Genomic DNA, 18,059 nt, shown 5'->3' on the forward strand with positions numbered 1-18,059 from the left:
CATCGGCTCATATGTGGTGCCCCTGAGGGTCACCACAGAGGTACTGCACCTCAGCCAAAGGTGTGGTACCCCACTCTCAGGTAAGGAGGGGGAACTAATCCTCTTTAGGCCAGGGAGGAACTAGGTAGAGGGTGTGGATGGAGGAAGTTGATGAGAGTAGGACAGCTGGAGAGAAAGCTGACAGTTGGGAGTGGAGAGTTGTCAAGGTAACAGGAGTGACAGTTGTAGGAGGAGTCAGAAGGAGTCAAGAGGAGAAGTGAGTTGATGGAAGGGACTGAAGGAGTGAGGAGTTCGTCCCTGGACTAGAGAAGAGTGAGAAGACAAATAAGGTGTCCTAGGGGCATGGGAAGTGAAGAATCCACCCGTGGTGCCCGAATCAACACTGGCTTTAGTCAGGTGGAGGGACCAGGTCCCAGTAGGGGACCGGGCGCAGACTAGTAGATGTCAGGGTCCTGACAGCTCTGGCGTACAGCCTCTGCTAAGCAGGGACTCACCCGCACCGTAGGGACCCCTGGGGACAAGAACAGCCAGAAAATAAAGATGCACAGGACCTGAAAGTAGAAGTTTAGCAAGCTGGCACAGGACCTACGGTCATGTGACTGCAAGGGGGCGGGGCTTAGCATCCTGCTTTCAGAGAAGGTAGAAAACTCAGAGTCGGGCAAAGCGGACGTCATGCACAATACAGGCAAGCGAGGTACAGGAGGGATAAACAGACAAGAGGTCAGACAAAGCCAAAGGTTATACACAAGATATCAGTAAAGTACCAGGGATGAGACAGAATGGATAGTCAGGGACAAGCAGAGATCAAAACCAAACAGACGTAGAAGGTACCAAGCAGAATACAAAGCAATATCCAGAGAACAGACTGAGTCATACACAGAGAATCATGCAACCAGAACACAGCACTAACACACTCAGGGGTCACCACACAATGCCAAGGGCGAAAGTATAACTGACGGGGGATGGAAGCTTCCTGAGGCTATAAGAAGCCTCCCCAGAACCAATGAGAGGCCACCATAATAGGTCCCAGGTGTGCAGGTGAGAGTCTGCACTGAGATCAGAACATTAACCCCAAAAGTGTGGGTCACCCAGCACTGGTATCATGACAGTAGACAAACTGAGGACTCAGCTAGCAAACCGGAGGATATATTATCTAGATGTGTGACAGTCAAACCTGCACACATTTGCTGAAAAGGCAGCCGTATAGGATCAAGGGGACCAAGAGAACGTCGCCCGACAGGCTGAACCACCGACCCGAAGGTCACAGCACCCCGGCTGGGGATTGTAACTGGAAGAACTGTGAGTAAATGTGTGAAGACTGCACTCCACTGTGTCCTCTAACTTATTTACAGTGCCATCTGCCTTGCACTACGACCACCACCATCACTTACAACACCATACCTGCCCTGGGGCCTAGATTTACCCGTGGAGAGCTGTTCCAACTCTGCTGCGTCACCAACTGCCCCAGTGGATCTGAACTGCAGCCTTTCAGCACTGGGGTACTGGGTTAAAATCCCACCAAGGACAACATCTGCAAGGAGTTTGTATGTTCTCATCATGTTTACGTGGGTTTCTTCAGGGTACTCTGGTTTCCTCCCACATTCCAAAGACATACTGATAGGGAATTTAGATTGTGAGCCCCATCGGGGACAGTGATGATAATGTGTGCAAACAGTAAAGCGCTGCGGAATATGTTAGTGCTATACAAAAATAAAGATTTTTGTTATCTGCGCCCTTGATCCTGCTGCATATCCTTCAACCACAACATGTTTATAGTAATGCCTGTATTCCCCCATGCCAGAATGTATCACCCAACACTCACTAATGCAATCAAACTAAGGAACAAAAAAGCGCAATAGGGTCTTATCCGGGTTATTATTAAAAGAATGATTTAGAATGTACTCACCCTTTTCAGGAGAGGTTCAGGTATATAGGATCAGTAGTCTGCTTGCTGCACGTCCAAGGGTCAGCTCTGTGACCGCTTAAAGCTTCAAATTTTGGAATAAATTCAAGGACTTCAGTGCGCTGCTAGACAAATTCACTAATCCAGGTTATGAGAAAGATTAACTGTTTATTTCCCAACGCGTTTCAAAGTGTATACCACTTCTTCCTCAGGGGATGACATACAGTCATGGCCAAAAGTATTGACACCCCTGCAATTCTGTCAGATAATATTCAGTTTCTTCCTGAAAATGATTGCAAACACAAATTCTTTGGTATTATTATCTTCATTTAATTTGTCTTAAATGAAAAAACACAAAAGAGAATGAAGCAAAAAGCAAAACATTGATCATTTCACACAAAACTCCAAAAATGGGCCGGACAAAAGTATTGGCACCCTCAGCCTAATACTTGGTTGCACAACCTTTAGCCAAAATAACTGCGACCAACCGCTTCTGGTAACCATCAATGAGTTTCTTACAATGCTCTGCTGGAATTTTAGACCATTCTTCTTTGGCAAACTACTCCAGGTCCCTGATATTTGAAGGGTGCCTTCTCCAAACTGCCATTTTTAGATCTCTCCACAGGTGTTCTATGGAATTCAGGTCTGGACTCATTGCTGGCCACCTTAGATGTCTCCAGTGCTTTCTCTCAAACCATTTTCTAGTGCTTTTTGAAGTGTGTTTTGGGTCATTGTCCTGCTGGAAGACCCATCACCTCTGAGGGAGACCCAGCTTTCTCACATTGGACCCTACATTATGCTACAAAATTTGTTGGTAGTCTTCAGACTTCATAATGCCATGCACACGGTCAAGCAGTCCAGTGCCAGAGGCAGCAAAGGAACCCCAAAACATCAGGGAACCTCCGCCATGTTTGACTGTAGGGACCGTGTACTTTTCTTTGAATGCCTCTTTTTTCTCCTGTAAACTCTATGTTGATGCTTTTGCCCTAAAAGCTCTACTTTTGTCTCATCTGACCAGAGAACATTCTTCCAAAATGTTTTAGGCTTTTTCAGGTAAGTTTTGGCAAACTCCAGCCTGGCTTTTTTATGTCTCGGGGTAAGAAGTGGAGTCTTCCTGGGTCTCCTACCATACAGTCCCTTTTCATTCAGACGCTGACGGATTGTACGGGTTGACACCGTTGTACCCTCGGACTGCAGAGCAGCTTGAACTTGTTTGGATGTTAGTGGAGGTTCTTTATCCAACATCCGCACAATCTTGCGTTGAAATCTCTTGTCAATTTTTCTTTTCCGGCCACATCTAGGGAGGTTAGCCACAGTGCCATGGGCTTTAAACTTCTTGATGACACTGTGCACGGTAGACACAGGAGCATTCAGGTCTTTGGAGATGGACTTGTAGCCTTGAAATTGCTCATGCTTCCTCACAATTTGGTTTCTCAAGTCCTCAGACAGTTCTTTGGTCTTCTTTCTTTTCTCCATGCTCAATGTGGTACACACAAGGACACAGGACAGAGGTTGAGTCAACTTTAATCCATGTTAACTGGCTGCAAGTGTGATTTACTTATTGCCAACACCTGTTAGGTGCCACAGGTAAGTTACAAGTGCTGTTAATTACATAAATTAGAGAAGCATCACATGATTTTTCAAACAGTGCCAATACTTTTGTCCACCCTCTTTGTTATGTTCGGTGTGGAATTATATCCAATTTGGCTTTAGGACAATTCTTTTTGTGTTTTTTCATTTAAGACAAATTAAATGAAGATAATAATACCAAAGAATTTGTGTTTGCAATCATTTTCAGGAAGAAACTGAGTATTATCTGACAGAATTGCAGGGGTGTCAATACTTTTGGCCATGACTGTATATATATGTTATCCCCTGAGGAAGAAGTGGTATACACTTTGAAACGCGTTGGGAAATAAACAGTTAATCTTTCTCATAACCTGGATTAGTGAATTTGTCTAGCAGCGCACTGAAGTCCATGAATTTATTCCAAAATTTGAAGCCAACACTCACTAAAGCATAGGCCAGAACTTATATTTTGAGTAATAGATAACAGCAGCCTTTCACACTGGCCCCAAGTATTCTAACTTCTCCATGAGCAGGACTTCTGGTGCACTGCTGACAAGGCTGTTTGTTAATCTGCTCCTGGCACTGATTGTGCTGCGAGCTCTGTAAGCCAGGACTAGAGGAAAAGGGAGCCACAGAGTTTGCCACTCTCATCATGATGCCCCTTTGCTTCTCCTACCTTGCCCCCCCAAAAAAAAAACTGGACTTTCCTAGAATGTAGGCTGACCCCTACAGTGACCAGATGTCTCTACATTACCACTGGAGTAACAGCCAAGCGCAGGGCAAAATGTTGGGGCAACATTCGCTTGTTTAAGCAGATGAGCACCCTTATTAGTTGTGCATGCAGCAATGACATTATGCTAATGTTTGACACCTCACACTACCTTCTCTCACTCAATAAGATGTGAAATCCCACAGTTCATCATTTAAAAAAAATTAAAAATACATTTTCTTGCTAGCCCATGACGCCCCCAGCAACCTTCCGACTTAGGCACTGGCTCTCCAGTGCGAAATATAGTTCTGCTGCTAGAGACTAATTATATTGCAGCAAAAATGTAGGGGGGGGACACCCTGTGGTCAGCTTTCTGGTGCAAGACGGCATCATTTATTTTTAATCACTGGGTGCAACTGTCTTGTGATGTGAGAAGAATACCCGGTAGTATCCAGTCTACACAGTGCTCTGTGCATTGACTTTACACTGAACTACCAGAGCGATTTGTGCAGCAGTTTTCAAAGTAATTAACTCATGCAGCACTTAGACTAAATGCAGCTGGAGACAATTATTGTATAGAGGAATTTTTGCCTCTTTAAGAAGACAAATGACAGACGTTACAGATTCTTGCCATTAATGTTGTTTGCCAATTTTTACCTTTAAAGGGGCTTTTCCTATCTTGCATGTTTTTGAGTGGGGTTCAAACTTGGGTAATATCACACACAGAACCTTTAATGCAAAGTCTGTTAATAAATAAAGAAAACTCTGCACTGCGATGTCCAAGCAAATGCACGGTATCCCTACATCAGAGTTCTCTTTTTGCAGGGGAAGGACACTTCCTCCTGTTATGCATTCTTGTTATCTTAGTATTGCAGACTTCCTAACTGATCCTTTCTTATCTTTATAAAAAAAACTGAAAAAAATCCACAGCGTAAAACAAATTTTGTATGATGAATTAATATAATATTCTCTTGAGTACTGTGCAATAAACACATTTGAACATGGTCCTATAGCCAAGAGATTGGTTGCTGTCCTGAGGCTTTCCCAGGCAACAGCTCAGTTTTTCTTTAACTCCAAAAATAATGTAGACAGCAAGGAAATTTTAATTTACCATAGATCACTTAGCCCATCATTACTACTGCCTGGAAATTCTGAGCCATTTCTTTTATTCACCAAGTTTAGTAAAGTAAAGTCTTTCATATCATTTATCTTTGGTATTATTTTCTTATTCTCTCAGTGACCTCTTTTTTTGAGTAGGTTGTCTCAAAGGAACATGGAGAGAAGCGGCCGAGGAGCTAGTTATGATTTGTATACTCGCAATTGTGTGACAACCGATCCAGCCGGAAAACAGAGCCAACTCCTAACAGTGTGGATACTGAGAGGGGTAGATGAGAAGCTAGTCGGAACTTGTGATCACACGATGACCACTGAACTGGCAAGCAAAGCCGAATCCTAGTAACGTGTATCCAGTGTACAAGGGGAGTTGCCTCCAGCGAACACAGAAGATATGATTCTTAAAACTTGACGTTTATTTAGCCATCATGTTTAAAAGCACAGATATGCAGAGATGAGCAATCCCAGTGCAGGGAATTTGCTCTGGTTGTAGTGACTGGTATGTTGTAGTGAGCAGTACATTGTAGTGCCCAGTAGGTTATGCCCAGCTTGTGCTTCTGGAGAAACGCACCCGTATATTAGACGGATTTGTTAAACTTAAAAAACCTGATCTTGTTTAGCTTTCTATGACTGTGCTCCTTTTGCTAGATTATATAAATACTAAAATTATCATGTCAAAGCCCAATCCTATAGAAATAGCATCCATAGCGATCTCTTGTGTGTCTGTGACATACAGTAGGCCTTTACCACTATTTCACATAGGCACTCACCTACATGTAATATACATTACATAATACTGTACTGCATAAAAGTTTTCTTATGCAGTGCAACATGTAGCAGTAAAAAATGTCAGTATGGATACCTGTTATGAATAATATATTTAATGGAGGTAGCGTAATAGTTTAGTATATTCTTTGGCAATTCTCTGCAGTGACAAAAGCAGAAGTCTCGGATATAGTTTCAGAGGAAGTCCACTAAGTAAATAACAGGAAAAAGCTTAAAGTGGACGTGATGCAGATGGTTAAGCTACTACATGGTGACACATTTATGGACTCCAGGAGTTCAGTTTACAGGGTCCCAAACAACAGTAATGATGCAACATGCTTTCCTATTTTTGTAAGTGGCAGAAACAGAGGCCAGCAGCCACCTTTTTAAAAGGAAAGCTTGAGACAGAGCGCCGTAGTTACACAATCATTACTTATCACCTCTGCTACTGCAGACTCACAGACGACTAAGGATAACAGCATAATTACACTCAGCATATGTTGTAAAGATGGAGCAAAAAAGAAAAATATTTTACAGTCAGAAGTTGAGATCAGCCAATATATTCTAGTGGAACTAAATTGTACTTTATCATTACAAAAATCTGCTCTCGCCAAAATGGAAATTTTTTGTAATTTTCTTTCACGAAAATCAGCAAAATGGCGGCTTCTGGCTACATTTTTTATTACCCATAATGTATCATCAAAAGGGAAAATACTTAGCAAAAAATCCATGTACTCCCCTTACTGCTCACCTCTATGGCCCTTCGCACTCCTCCCCATCACCCATGTTGACCTCACCACATCTTCTGATCACTTTCACTCATGCTGAAATCCCCAGGCATGGCATGCTGAAATCTCCAGGTCTTTCATGCTGAAATCTATGGCCTTGCTTCCGTCTTTGATGTGGCCTGAGAGGTTCTGTGCATGTGTACTTGTAAGGTCGCGGCGTAAGTCATGACATCATGATCTTCTGTTTGCTTGCACAGAATACTCCCAGGCCTCATTAAAGCTGAAAGTTCTAACCTAGCGTGAGGGGCCCAGGGACTTCACCACCGGAGGCGGTGATCAAAAGAAGGGATGATGACCGGATGGGTGACAATGGGGAGCTAAGGGGCTGGAAAAGTGAGCAGTAAGGTGAGAATAAAGATTTATATTATTTCTTATGTCTATTATTCTCTGATGTTTGGAGAGAATTTCCAGGAAGATCCATGCTGTTACTCTTAGCTAGATACTTGGGCAACTTTAAAGGGAATACGTCATCTTGTTTGCATGTTATAGCATTACAAAGTATTTGTTAGTTATATATGGAGGTGGTTATGTTATATATGGAGGTAGCTACCCTTAGTATGCACCTGTTCACACCTGTTCTCTGTTTAGCAGTGACCGTCAATCTTTGATATTTAAAGGGAGTAATCAAAAGAATGCCTATTTACATTAAACATTTTTATAGAGTTATTTTATTTTTTTTTAATAAAAAAATCCTGAAGTCTTGAAGTTGTAACACTAACAGCAGACAATCCAGATAAACTAATGCTACCTGTTCTGTGTAGTGACAAAAAATGATGATAGAGGCCCACCTCTTCCACGACTCTGCATAAAAACTGTGCATAATTCATGGAGCATAGCTACTTTCCCATAGAAATCATTAAATCTTATAGAGTCCATGTATCTGTTAACCCAGCAGAGCAGCTACTTAGACAAGATAGTACAAAACAAGAATAAAAAATCAATAAAAGTAAAAGTAAAGAAAATTAGAAAAATTATATATTTTAGAATTTGGTTTCAACGAGTAAAACGAGTAAAGAAAAGTATAGGTAAAAATGATCTTTAATGTAATGTTCTATTTATTATAAAAATAAAATTGCCATGAAGTAGCATAAAAACATAAAAAAGCAAATTAGTCAAGGTATGTCTTGTATTCATTAAACAGCAATACAAAAGCATCTAAATGTTCGGAACTTACTGTTAGCTGATTAATGATTGCCTGGATATCTTTGTGGCCATACTTTTCAGCTACTTTTGCTGGATCTTCTCCATATTTGTTGGTGATTCCACAAATGCAATCTGCTGCTGGACTTTGCATTAGTAAAAGTGCAACTTCTTTGAGTCCAAACTTTGCTGCGCAATGCAGTAATGTGGGTATTTCTTCTGAACTACCACCTAAATGTAATGAAGCAAATGAATAAATAAATCTAATTAGTTTTTACTGTAGCTCTGTAACTCACCACCTGTATATACAAATCAATACAGAAAGTAAAGAATATGCCTATTTGTAGATATTTTTGCAAACCAAGGTACACTTTATGGACAAACTTATTGGGGCATACCTCTTAATCACTGAATTCAGGTTTTTTCATTCAGTCCCATTGCTACAAGTGTATAAATTCCAGACCTAAGCTTTGACAGACCATATAAAGCTACAGAGCATGATTGCCGAGTGCTGAAGCAAATAATGCAGAAAAGTCATCAATACTCGGGTGACTCAATAGATGCAGGGTTTAAAACCTCTAACACAGACCTTGGCAAACTGTGGACTGTGGGCTGCATCCAGACGTCTGGCTTTGGTCTAAAACAATGGCCCACGGGTCACAGGGTTCACTCCCCCTCCTGCCGTTTATCCTCCGCCGACACCGCTCGCTATCACAGTGGTGAATACATTGGTGTAGGAGAGGGCAGCCACCTCCATCTTCCACCAATCAGCATGTGAGACAGCAGACGCGAGTAAATTATTTCATCGCACTGCTGCTGAGACTTGGTGCACAGGAAACAGGAGCAGAGCGCTGGGGGTAAGGGAGCAAGGATAGTATGTGGTGTTTTTTTCAGGTCTATAAGAGATTTGCATTTATATAGGAGACTATGTGGGGCTCAAACTGTATATATGGAGGTTATGTATGCTCACGCTGTATATAGTGAGGCTATGTGAGGCTCACACTGTATATATGGCAGCTATATGAGCCTCACGCTGTATATATGGAGGCTATGTGGGGCTCACACTGCATATAGGAGTCCTGGAGAACAGGAGAATTCCAAGAAGATAGGAGAAGTGTAAATGTTGCCCCTATCTTCAAAAAAGGAAAAAAGATGGAGCCAGTGAGCCTTACTTCTATAACAGTGAAGATCTTTGAACAAATTATTAAACAACATGTTTGTAAGTACTTGGATAAGAATACAGCCATTAACCAGAGCCAGCATGGGTTTGTAGTAAACAAGTCATGCCAGACTAATCTAATTTCCATCTATGATGGAATCACTGCAGTGCAAAAGGAGAAAAGAGACTCCAGGCATAGTTAGGTGGATGTTTTGGTTATATCTATGCACCTGGGTAGCAGTTAAGAGCCCACACACGATGATGCGCCCACCCTAACACACGTTTCGTTATCTGCCTTCGTCACCCTTGATGCAACACCTTGTGATGAAGGCAGATGCCAAAACGCGAGTCAGGGTGGGCGTATCATCGTGTCTTCCCTGGTTACTGACAGCTACCAAGGTACATAGATAGATCTATCAACATCCACATTACTTATCCGTACCAGTGATGATTCAGCTATTGGAGAAAAAAGGATTTAGTTCAGCTCACCCCTCATTGATGCTTCAGCAAGGTCCGAGCAAGGACACGTCTCCACTTGGACGTCTTGGAATACTTCATAGAAAAAGAAAAGTCCAGCTCAAGGAGTAAAATCCAGAATTTTCTTTATTTATTTCATTAAAATACAAGCATGGCTGCTATAGTCATCATTACGGTTTTTACCCTGACATGGGATAGCCGCACAGAAAGTGCCCAGGAGGTTCTGTACGCGTTTCGAGCGGTATACGCTCTTAGACTCAGAAACTCATTCTGAATCTAAGAGCATATACCGCTTGAAACGTGTGCAGAACCTCCTGGGCACTTTCTGTGCAGCTATCCCATGTCAGGGTAAAAACCGCAATGATGACTATAGCAGCCATGCTTGTATTTTAATGAAATAAATAAAGAAAATTCTGCATTTTACTCCTTGAGCTGGACTTTCCTTTTTCTATGAATCATTCAGCTATACTATATATGCCAGTAATCTCATTTCTCCTTTTCTCTCCAGGTGTCTATGCACTTTACTTGCGCCTTAGGAATGAGCAAAATTTTTGTAGATGTCCAGATTTGCTATGTGTGCTGCCAAATACTGTGATCCTTTGACATCTATTAATGATGATATATAGATATTTCCTTTAAGAATTTTCTATCTAATATAAATGTATTTTGTGGTTTCTTGGATTGATTTCATTTTATTTGGCACATAATGTTTGTTATATATATTTGTATATGGGTACACACTTTGGACTAGCGCCCTCCTCCTGGTTGCGCTGGTATATGTAATGTTATCTTGATCTATTAAAGTTTGTTATACTTTTTATCATTACTTGGCCTTTTTTCTTTATTTTTTCCTTTTCTGCTCTTGTTTATACACTGTTCAAAAAATAAATGGAACATTTAAAAAACACAATGGGACTCAAAGTCAGTCACACTTCTGTGATATCAACCTGTCCTGTTATGAAGCAACACTGATTGTGAATCCATTTCTCCTGCTGTTGTGCAAATGGAACAGACAACAGGTAGCAATGATAGTCAGTAAGCAAGACAACCCGTACAAAAGAGTGCTTCTGCAAGTGGTGACCAAAGACAATTTCTCTGTTCTCATCCTTTTTGGCTGTTGTTTTAGTTACTTTTGCATTTTGTCATTGCTCTCAACTCTAGAGGTAAAGTAGCATGAGGCAGTGTCTACAATTCACACAAGCTGCTAAGGTAGTGCAGCTCATTCATGATGGCAAATCAATGTGAGCTGTGGCAAGAAGGGTAGCTGTGTCTGTCAGCACAGTGTTCAGAGCATGGAGCATATATGGCACCAGGAAACAGGCCAGTATACCAGCAAACGTGGAGGTGACTGTAGGAGGTCAACCACCCAGCAGGAAGACCGCTACCTCCTCCTTTGTGCATAGAGGTGTAGGGAAGGTGACCTGACGGACGGACGGACTAGTCAGAGTGAAGAAAGATAGGTTTGCACAGTGTAGGTAGGAGTCAGTGATTACAGTGGGGAAACAACTAGGAAAGTGTAGTGGACGTGCAGTACTTTGGGATGACCATTAGATGGCAGGGTGGAGTGTGAGCAAAGGACTTTACAGCAGCTTAGGGCTTTAGAAACCGTTGGTCATGGGGGGCGTGGTGACAGTTAGTGACAGTTTCAAGGAACCGGGGAAGTTATAAATACTGAGGGAGGGTTCCAGAAAGTTCCAGTCCCCAGGGGGAGCCCAGGTGACAGGAGGACTTCGCCAGTCTGTGTGCCCTGAGGAGAATCCGACCAAGGGGACTGAGGAGAGGAAACTTCAGGGGGTGGTCCTGACAGAAAGATACCGCAGAAGAGACGAGGCAGTGAGTGCCATATACCGTATTTGACACGACGACTGACCAGTGAAAGCGCTGTTGGTTATTGGGCCTAGGGCGGCCACAGTGGCGGACCTGTCAGGAGCGTCGAACAAGTGAAGGAGGGACAGTACGCATATGTACGTCCCTATTGTAAAAGTACGGTGTTTAAACGGCTCTGGAAACGGAGGGCCGATAAGTGAAGAAACGTGCGGTGTGCTGCGGAGGCCGTCAGGCGGACGGCAAGTAATGAAATAAACTTGGACCTGTTGCACCCAGAATCTGCCTCATCGTGTCTCTGTCATCATCTCTGCGCGGTACAAAAGTAGGACCACCCCCCCCCCAGCTCGGCACCCCACCACCGACACTACATTTGGCGTAGTCGGCAGGATCGCCGCCGCTAATACGCTATCTTCTGCGGCAGGCCTGCAACTGAAGGACTGAGGAAAACTTGGACTGCTCTATTTCGGATTATAAACACCTGTGGACTAAAAATTACTGACCTGTGGATTACAAATTGGGACGCTGTGTCGGATCTGTGTTGCTTGCAGAGGATCCAAGGCAGTAGCTGATTCTGCCCAAGATGGCGGTATTACTTCAGCGCAGAGGAGAGGTCCGGGTGTTTGCAGTTGTTCAGAATGGATTGGGACCCCCTCCAACGTACCCCAAAAGGAAGCAGTATATGCCCGGAGACCGACGTTTCCATATATTGGACCCTGGCAGATGGATGGAAAGGTCTGCCAACGCCCCACCCAGCAGGAGGAGTGGCACAGAAGAAAAACTTGGCTGCGGCTGTCTGACGCCATTCGAGTGCTGCCCAACGGACGGTATGAGATGCTGCAGGTGTCGGGGCATCGGCCGCCTAGAGTGGCAGTGGCGGCAGGAGAACGAACTGAGACAGAAGACGTCATCTTCGGGTCCATGGGCAAGAAGAGAAATCTGTGCGGAGCCCCTGCGGAACCAGAAGGAGCGGCCGCCATTGATACCGGCGGAGAGTCTCCCCGCGGAGCCCCTGAGCCTGGAAGCTGGGCCCGCTGTGCAACGAGTTGGAGAGCGGAGGCTGCGGGATGAGCCGTGCGGTGGTTTGACGGAGGCCGTGGCGCCGGGGAAGGTGAGAGTTCCCCCGGCCCTGCCGGCGGCTTCACAAGCGGCCCCTATCATTTTGCCACAACACGCAGTCTCCAGTGTACCGGAAGGCCCGGCTGCGGAGGGCCCTATGCTATACGTAGAATTGAGCAAGGCCCTAGCTTCCGTACCCGAATCTCCCCACCCGGAGTCACCAGGGCGGAGCTTATTTACAGAAGGCGCGGTTGCGCTCCCTCGGCCGGTGTCAGCCTCATCACCCGAACCGGCCGTTACTCCGGCTTTGCTGGGAGTTGTGGATGCGGCCTACCCTGTGGCCGCGGTGAAGCCAGTATTGGAACCGGCTGGGGTCTGTTTATCGGGCCCTGTGGACCAGCCCTCCGGAGTCACGGCTGCTCCCATCCGCTACCCGGCCCCAGCGACTGCTGGGCCACAGATATCATCGGCCGCCTCTACCCCACGCCCTTTCTCGGCAAGGTCCCGCCCACCGGACTCTGGGACTGGCGCGGTACCCTCCGTTTGGGTTGCGGAGGTGGTAAAACAAAAGAAGGTTCGAGAGCAGGAGGTATGGAGCCTGCTTCATTCAAAAGGGGAGGCTGGCATGGCGGTGGAAAGATCCCGGGGGCGGCTGGTGTACACTAATGTGGCCCGGGGGTATGGCTTCATACGTGATCAGACTGGCCAGAAGGTATACGTGAACGTAGCCTCCATACGCCACGGCCGTGCCCTGGAAATAGGGGACTATGTCTCTTATTATAAGGAATACTGCCCCCGCGGGTATTATGCGGTGGCGGTACTGGCAGTACCCGAGGAACGCGAACCCCCGTAAAGAGGACTGTATTGGACACTCCCTTCACCCCAGGAGTTTCACGGCTGTGGACCCCTTGCTACCGGCCATCAGGAGATGGCCTGGACTGTCAGAGTCTAGTTTTAAAGAAAAAATGTTTTATGTGATTAGGCTGTTTTTTTTTAGAATGTTCCTCTTACAGGATGTTACTTACTGATTTGGAAACTTGACAGAACGGGGATACGAAGACAAGAGGGAGTGTCCATGTCCAAGGAAGGGGGAGGGAAAAGGAGTGCTGGCGATGTTTATTGTTAAACGTTGAGTTTTAAAGCAAAAGAAAAAAAAAAAAAAAATTATAAAAAAAATGGGTACTTGTGCTATTATAAAGTTGTTTATTGTATAATATGCCAAAGTAAAATGCAACAGGTCCCGGTAAGGGAAGGTCTGCGGGACCAAAGGAAAGTGTGAGATCCGGTAGGGATCTAAGAGTTGAGGTCTGGGAGACCGGGACGCCGACCATGACATGTAATTGAAAGAAGGAAAATGAATGGGAAGATGTGAGAAAGACAGCCGTCCTAGGTCAGGTCCCCGACACCACGGACACCCCTGAAGAAGGAAAGGCGGGCGCCGGCAATGATCTGGTAGGTGAGTGGCCTCGATCATGGCGTACCGGATAGTGAAAGGTAACAGTAGGGGAGAGTAGGGGAAAGATACACGCCGTAGAGAGAATACGGGTGTACCTTGCCCAATTTGAAAGACGTTGTCATGTGGCGTGCGCGCTGGTGAGTAGCAGTAGGCTGCTCAGAGCATAGTGCTCCCAGTATGGTTCGGCCCCCGCAGATAGTGGGTTTGGCTCAACTTCTGGTCCGACAACAGAATGTAGGTGTAGATTCAGAACGACGAAGGCAGGGATGACGATTGTCGAGGACGACAATGGACAAAGGAAGGGGGAGTGTAGGGAAGGTGACCTGACGGACGGACGGACTAGTCAGAGTGAAGAAAGATAGGTTTGCACAGTGTAGGTAGGAGTCAGTGATTACAGTGGGGAAAACAACTAGGAAAGTGTAGTGGACGTGCAGTACTTTGGGATGACCATTAGATGGCAGGGTGGAGTGTGAGCAAAGGACTTTACAGCAGCTTAGGGCTTTAGAAACCGTTGGTCATGGGGGGCGTGGTGACAGTTAGTGACAGTTTCAAGGAACCGGGGAAGTTATAAATACTGAGGGAGGGTTCCAGAAAGTTCCAGTCCCCAGGGGGAGCCCAGGTGACAGGAGGACTTCGCCAGTCTGTGTGCCCTGAGGAGAATCCGACCAAGGGGACTGAGGAGAGGAAACTTCAGGGGGTGGTCCTGACAGAAAGATACCGCAGAAGAGACGAGGCAGTGAGTGCCATATACCGTATTTGACACGACGACTGACCAGTGAAAGCGCTGTTGGTTATTGGGCCTAGGGCGGCCACAGTGGCGGACCTGTCAGGAGCGTCGAACAAGTGAAGGAGGGACAGTACGCATATGTACGTCCCTATTGTAAAAGTACGGTGTTTAAACGGCTCTGGAAACGGAGGGCCGATAAGTGAAGAAACGTGCGGTGTGCTGCGGAGGCCGTCAGGCGGACGGCAAGTAATGAAATAAACTTGGACCTGTTGCACCCAGAATCTGCCTCATCGTGTCTCTGTCATCATCTCTGCGCGGTACAAAAGTAGGACCACCCCCCCCCAGCTCGGCACCCCACCACCGACACTACAGAGGAATAGGTGGAGGGGTGCCAGAGCCCTACAAAATGACCTCTAGAAGTTCAATAACATCCATGTATTTGCTCAAACTGTCAGAAACAGACTCCAGGAGGATGGTATGAGGGCCCGATGTCAAAATCGTGCAGGGTTATTGGTATTTGCCAGAGAACACCATGATTGGCAGAGTCGACATTGGCGGCCTGTGCTCTTCACGGATGAGACCAGGATCACACTGAGCACATGTGACAGAGTCTGGAGGCACCATGGAGAATGTTCTGCTGCCTGCAACATCCTCTAGCATGACCGGTTTGGCAGTAGCTCAATAGTGTTGTGTGGGAGGCATTTATTTGAAGTGCTGCACAGCCCCCATGTGCTAGCCAGAGGTACCCAGACTGCCATTAGGTACCAGGATGAGATCTCAAACCCATTGTGAGACTATATGCAGGTTCTGTGGGCCCTGGGCTCCTTCTGATGCATGACAATGCTAAAGGCCCCGTCACACATAGCGATCTCGCTAGCGAGATTGCTTCTGAGTCACAAGTTTTGTGACACAACAGCGATCTCACCAGCGAGATCGCTGTGTGTGACAGCGATCAGCGACCGGCCCCCCTACCGGTATCGCTGATTGCTCTGGGAAACCTCTGGACTTTTCTTTGGTCGCTGGTCTCCCGCTGGCCAGCACGCATCGCTGCGTGTGACAGGCGGGAGACCAGCGATCTGCTGGTAACTAACGTACACATCGGGTATGCAAGGGATGGGCGTTCCTTAGATAATTGAAGTGTACGTTAGTTACCAGCGCGCTGATGCAGGGAGCTGGTAACTAACGTACACATCGGGTATCTGAGGGACGCACGTCCCTTGGATGCGCGCTGTGTACGTTAGTTACCAGCTCCCTGCATCAGCGCGCTGGTTACTAATGAACACAGCGACGCCGCGCGCTCGGCGTCACTGTGCTGATCGCTGGTGAAGCTGTCTGTTTGACAGCTCACCAGCGATCATGTAACGATTCACCAGCGATCCTGACACGTTGATATCATTGTCGGGATCGCTGGTGAGTCGCTATGTGTGACGGGGCCCTAAGCCTCATGTGCCTGAAGTGTGGCAAAAGTTCCTGCATGATGAAGGCATTGATGCTATGGACGGGCCTGCCCATTCACCAGACCTGAATCCAATCGAGCACATTTGGGACATTATGTCTAGTTTCATCCACCAATGCCATGTTGCACCACAGACTGTGCAGGATTTAACTGATGGTTTAATACAGGTTTGGTAGTAGATCCATCAGGAGAACATCCGCTGCTTCACCATGAGCATGCCCAAGTTTTGTAGGGAGGTCATACAAGGACGTGGAGGCCACAAACTACTGAGCATAATTTCCTTGTCTTGAGGCATATCCACTGAAGGTGGATCAGCCTGTAATTTCATTTTCCACTTTGATTTTGAGTATCATTATATTACCTTTGATTTACATTGATCATTTTTATGTTTTACTGTTCTCAATGCATTCCACTATGTAATGAATCGAGATTTGCAACTGGAATATTTCACTCAGTGATGTTTAGGATGTGGTATTTTCATGCTATTTTTTTGAGCAGTGTATATATATTATTTTTAAACCTTTTTCTTTCACTTATATGTGACTGATCAAAATGACTGTAATATGAAATTTAATAAAATATCTTTCTGTTGATTTACACAAATATTCATTTTTATGACCCATGTAGGGACTTTAATTTAACTTGTTTTTTTTTATTATCAGTTTGCTAGTGTATGCAGTATATTGTTTGCACAGACACTACAAAAAATGAGCTAATAGGCATACACAGTAGACACTTTTGTGACCTTTATTAACGCTAAAAATGACCATGAAGGAACATGCGATTAAAAAGTAATAGAGAATAACAAATTTTATTTAAATATTACAAACACTTATAACACAATCTATATAATACAGTGCATAAAAAACTTTTCATTTGTCAGAGTGGAAAGTAGTATCAGAATCTATTCAGTAGGCAGGTATATCCTCATAATAAAATGTGATCTATCAATAAAAAAATCAATAAAAACATCAGCTCAGCACGTAAAAAAATAAACCCTCACCCCACCCGAGATCAAGAAAAATGGAGACGCTATGGGTCTCGGAAAATGTAGCAATTTTTTTTTTTTACAAACTTTGGTTTTTTTTTTTCACCACTTAAATAAAAAAGAACCTAGACATGTTTGATATCTATGAACTTGTAATGACCTGGAGAATCATATTGTCTGGTCAGTTTTAGCATTTGATAAACGTGGTAAAAAATCCAAAAAACCGTTGTGGAATTGCATTTTTTTTTACAATTTCACTACATTTGGAATGTTTTCTCCCGTTTTTGAGTACACAATATGGTAAAACCAATGGTGGTGTTCAAAGGTACAACTCATCTTGCAAAAAACAAGCCCTCACATGGCCATATTGTCGGAAAAAGAAAAAAGTTATGGTTCTGGGAAGAGGGGGAGCGAAAAACAGAAATGCATAAACGAAAAAGAGCAAGGTCTCAAAGAGGTTAACTACACGGCAATTCAATATGGCAGCATCATCCTGTTGGCTATTATAACTAAGGCCATATAATAATCCTCAGGTCTCTCAAAATAGAATATCATTAAAGTATGAAGCCAGATGGATATATGAAATTAAGATATGCGTGAGTACAGTGATTGCCTATGGCTTTACGACATCATTCTTTATACAGCATGATGGTATCCAGTCTTCTTTTGTGACCTTTGTTATGTTCTGGCCATGTTATCATTGGTTATATCACCGTTATAAGTGGCCTCCTTCCATTGTACAGTGCCATGATCAAATTTGCTGGTACCTGTGAAGTCTTAAGCTTTTAGATTGTAGATTTGTATGACATTGATCATATCTGATATATCATGGTTACAAAAATATAAGTCTTGGTGCACAAAGTGACAGGAGTAAGTATCTCTGAAAAAGGTGTTGATTGGGAATTATTGTTCCTGAGTACTCTTCC

The 18,059-nt window shown here is 44.6% G+C and overlaps 1 protein-coding gene across 2 annotated transcripts in view; it reads right to left on the bottom strand.

Moving 5' to 3' along the window:
- Positions 1-18,059, bottom strand: part of BANK1 (B cell scaffold protein with ankyrin repeats 1) — a 1,011,739-nt gene that overhangs the window by 497,483 nt on the left and 496,197 nt on the right. For both annotated transcript variants that reach the window (XM_073589285.1, XM_073589294.1), the window contains one exon: positions 8,022-8,218. In XM_073589285.1, the coding sequence (XP_073445386.1) occupies positions 8,022-8,218 (197 nt within the window). The remainder of the gene's footprint in view (positions 1-8,021; positions 8,219-18,059) is intronic.

The sequence above is a fragment of the Dendrobates tinctorius genome, unplaced genomic scaffold (genome assembly GCF_039654945.1).
Source record: "Dendrobates tinctorius isolate UK_male_01 unplaced genomic scaffold, ASM3965494v1 ptg000011l, whole genome shotgun sequence".
In the NCBI taxonomy this organism is placed as follows: Eukaryota; Metazoa; Chordata; class Amphibia; order Anura; family Dendrobatidae; genus Dendrobates; species Dendrobates tinctorius.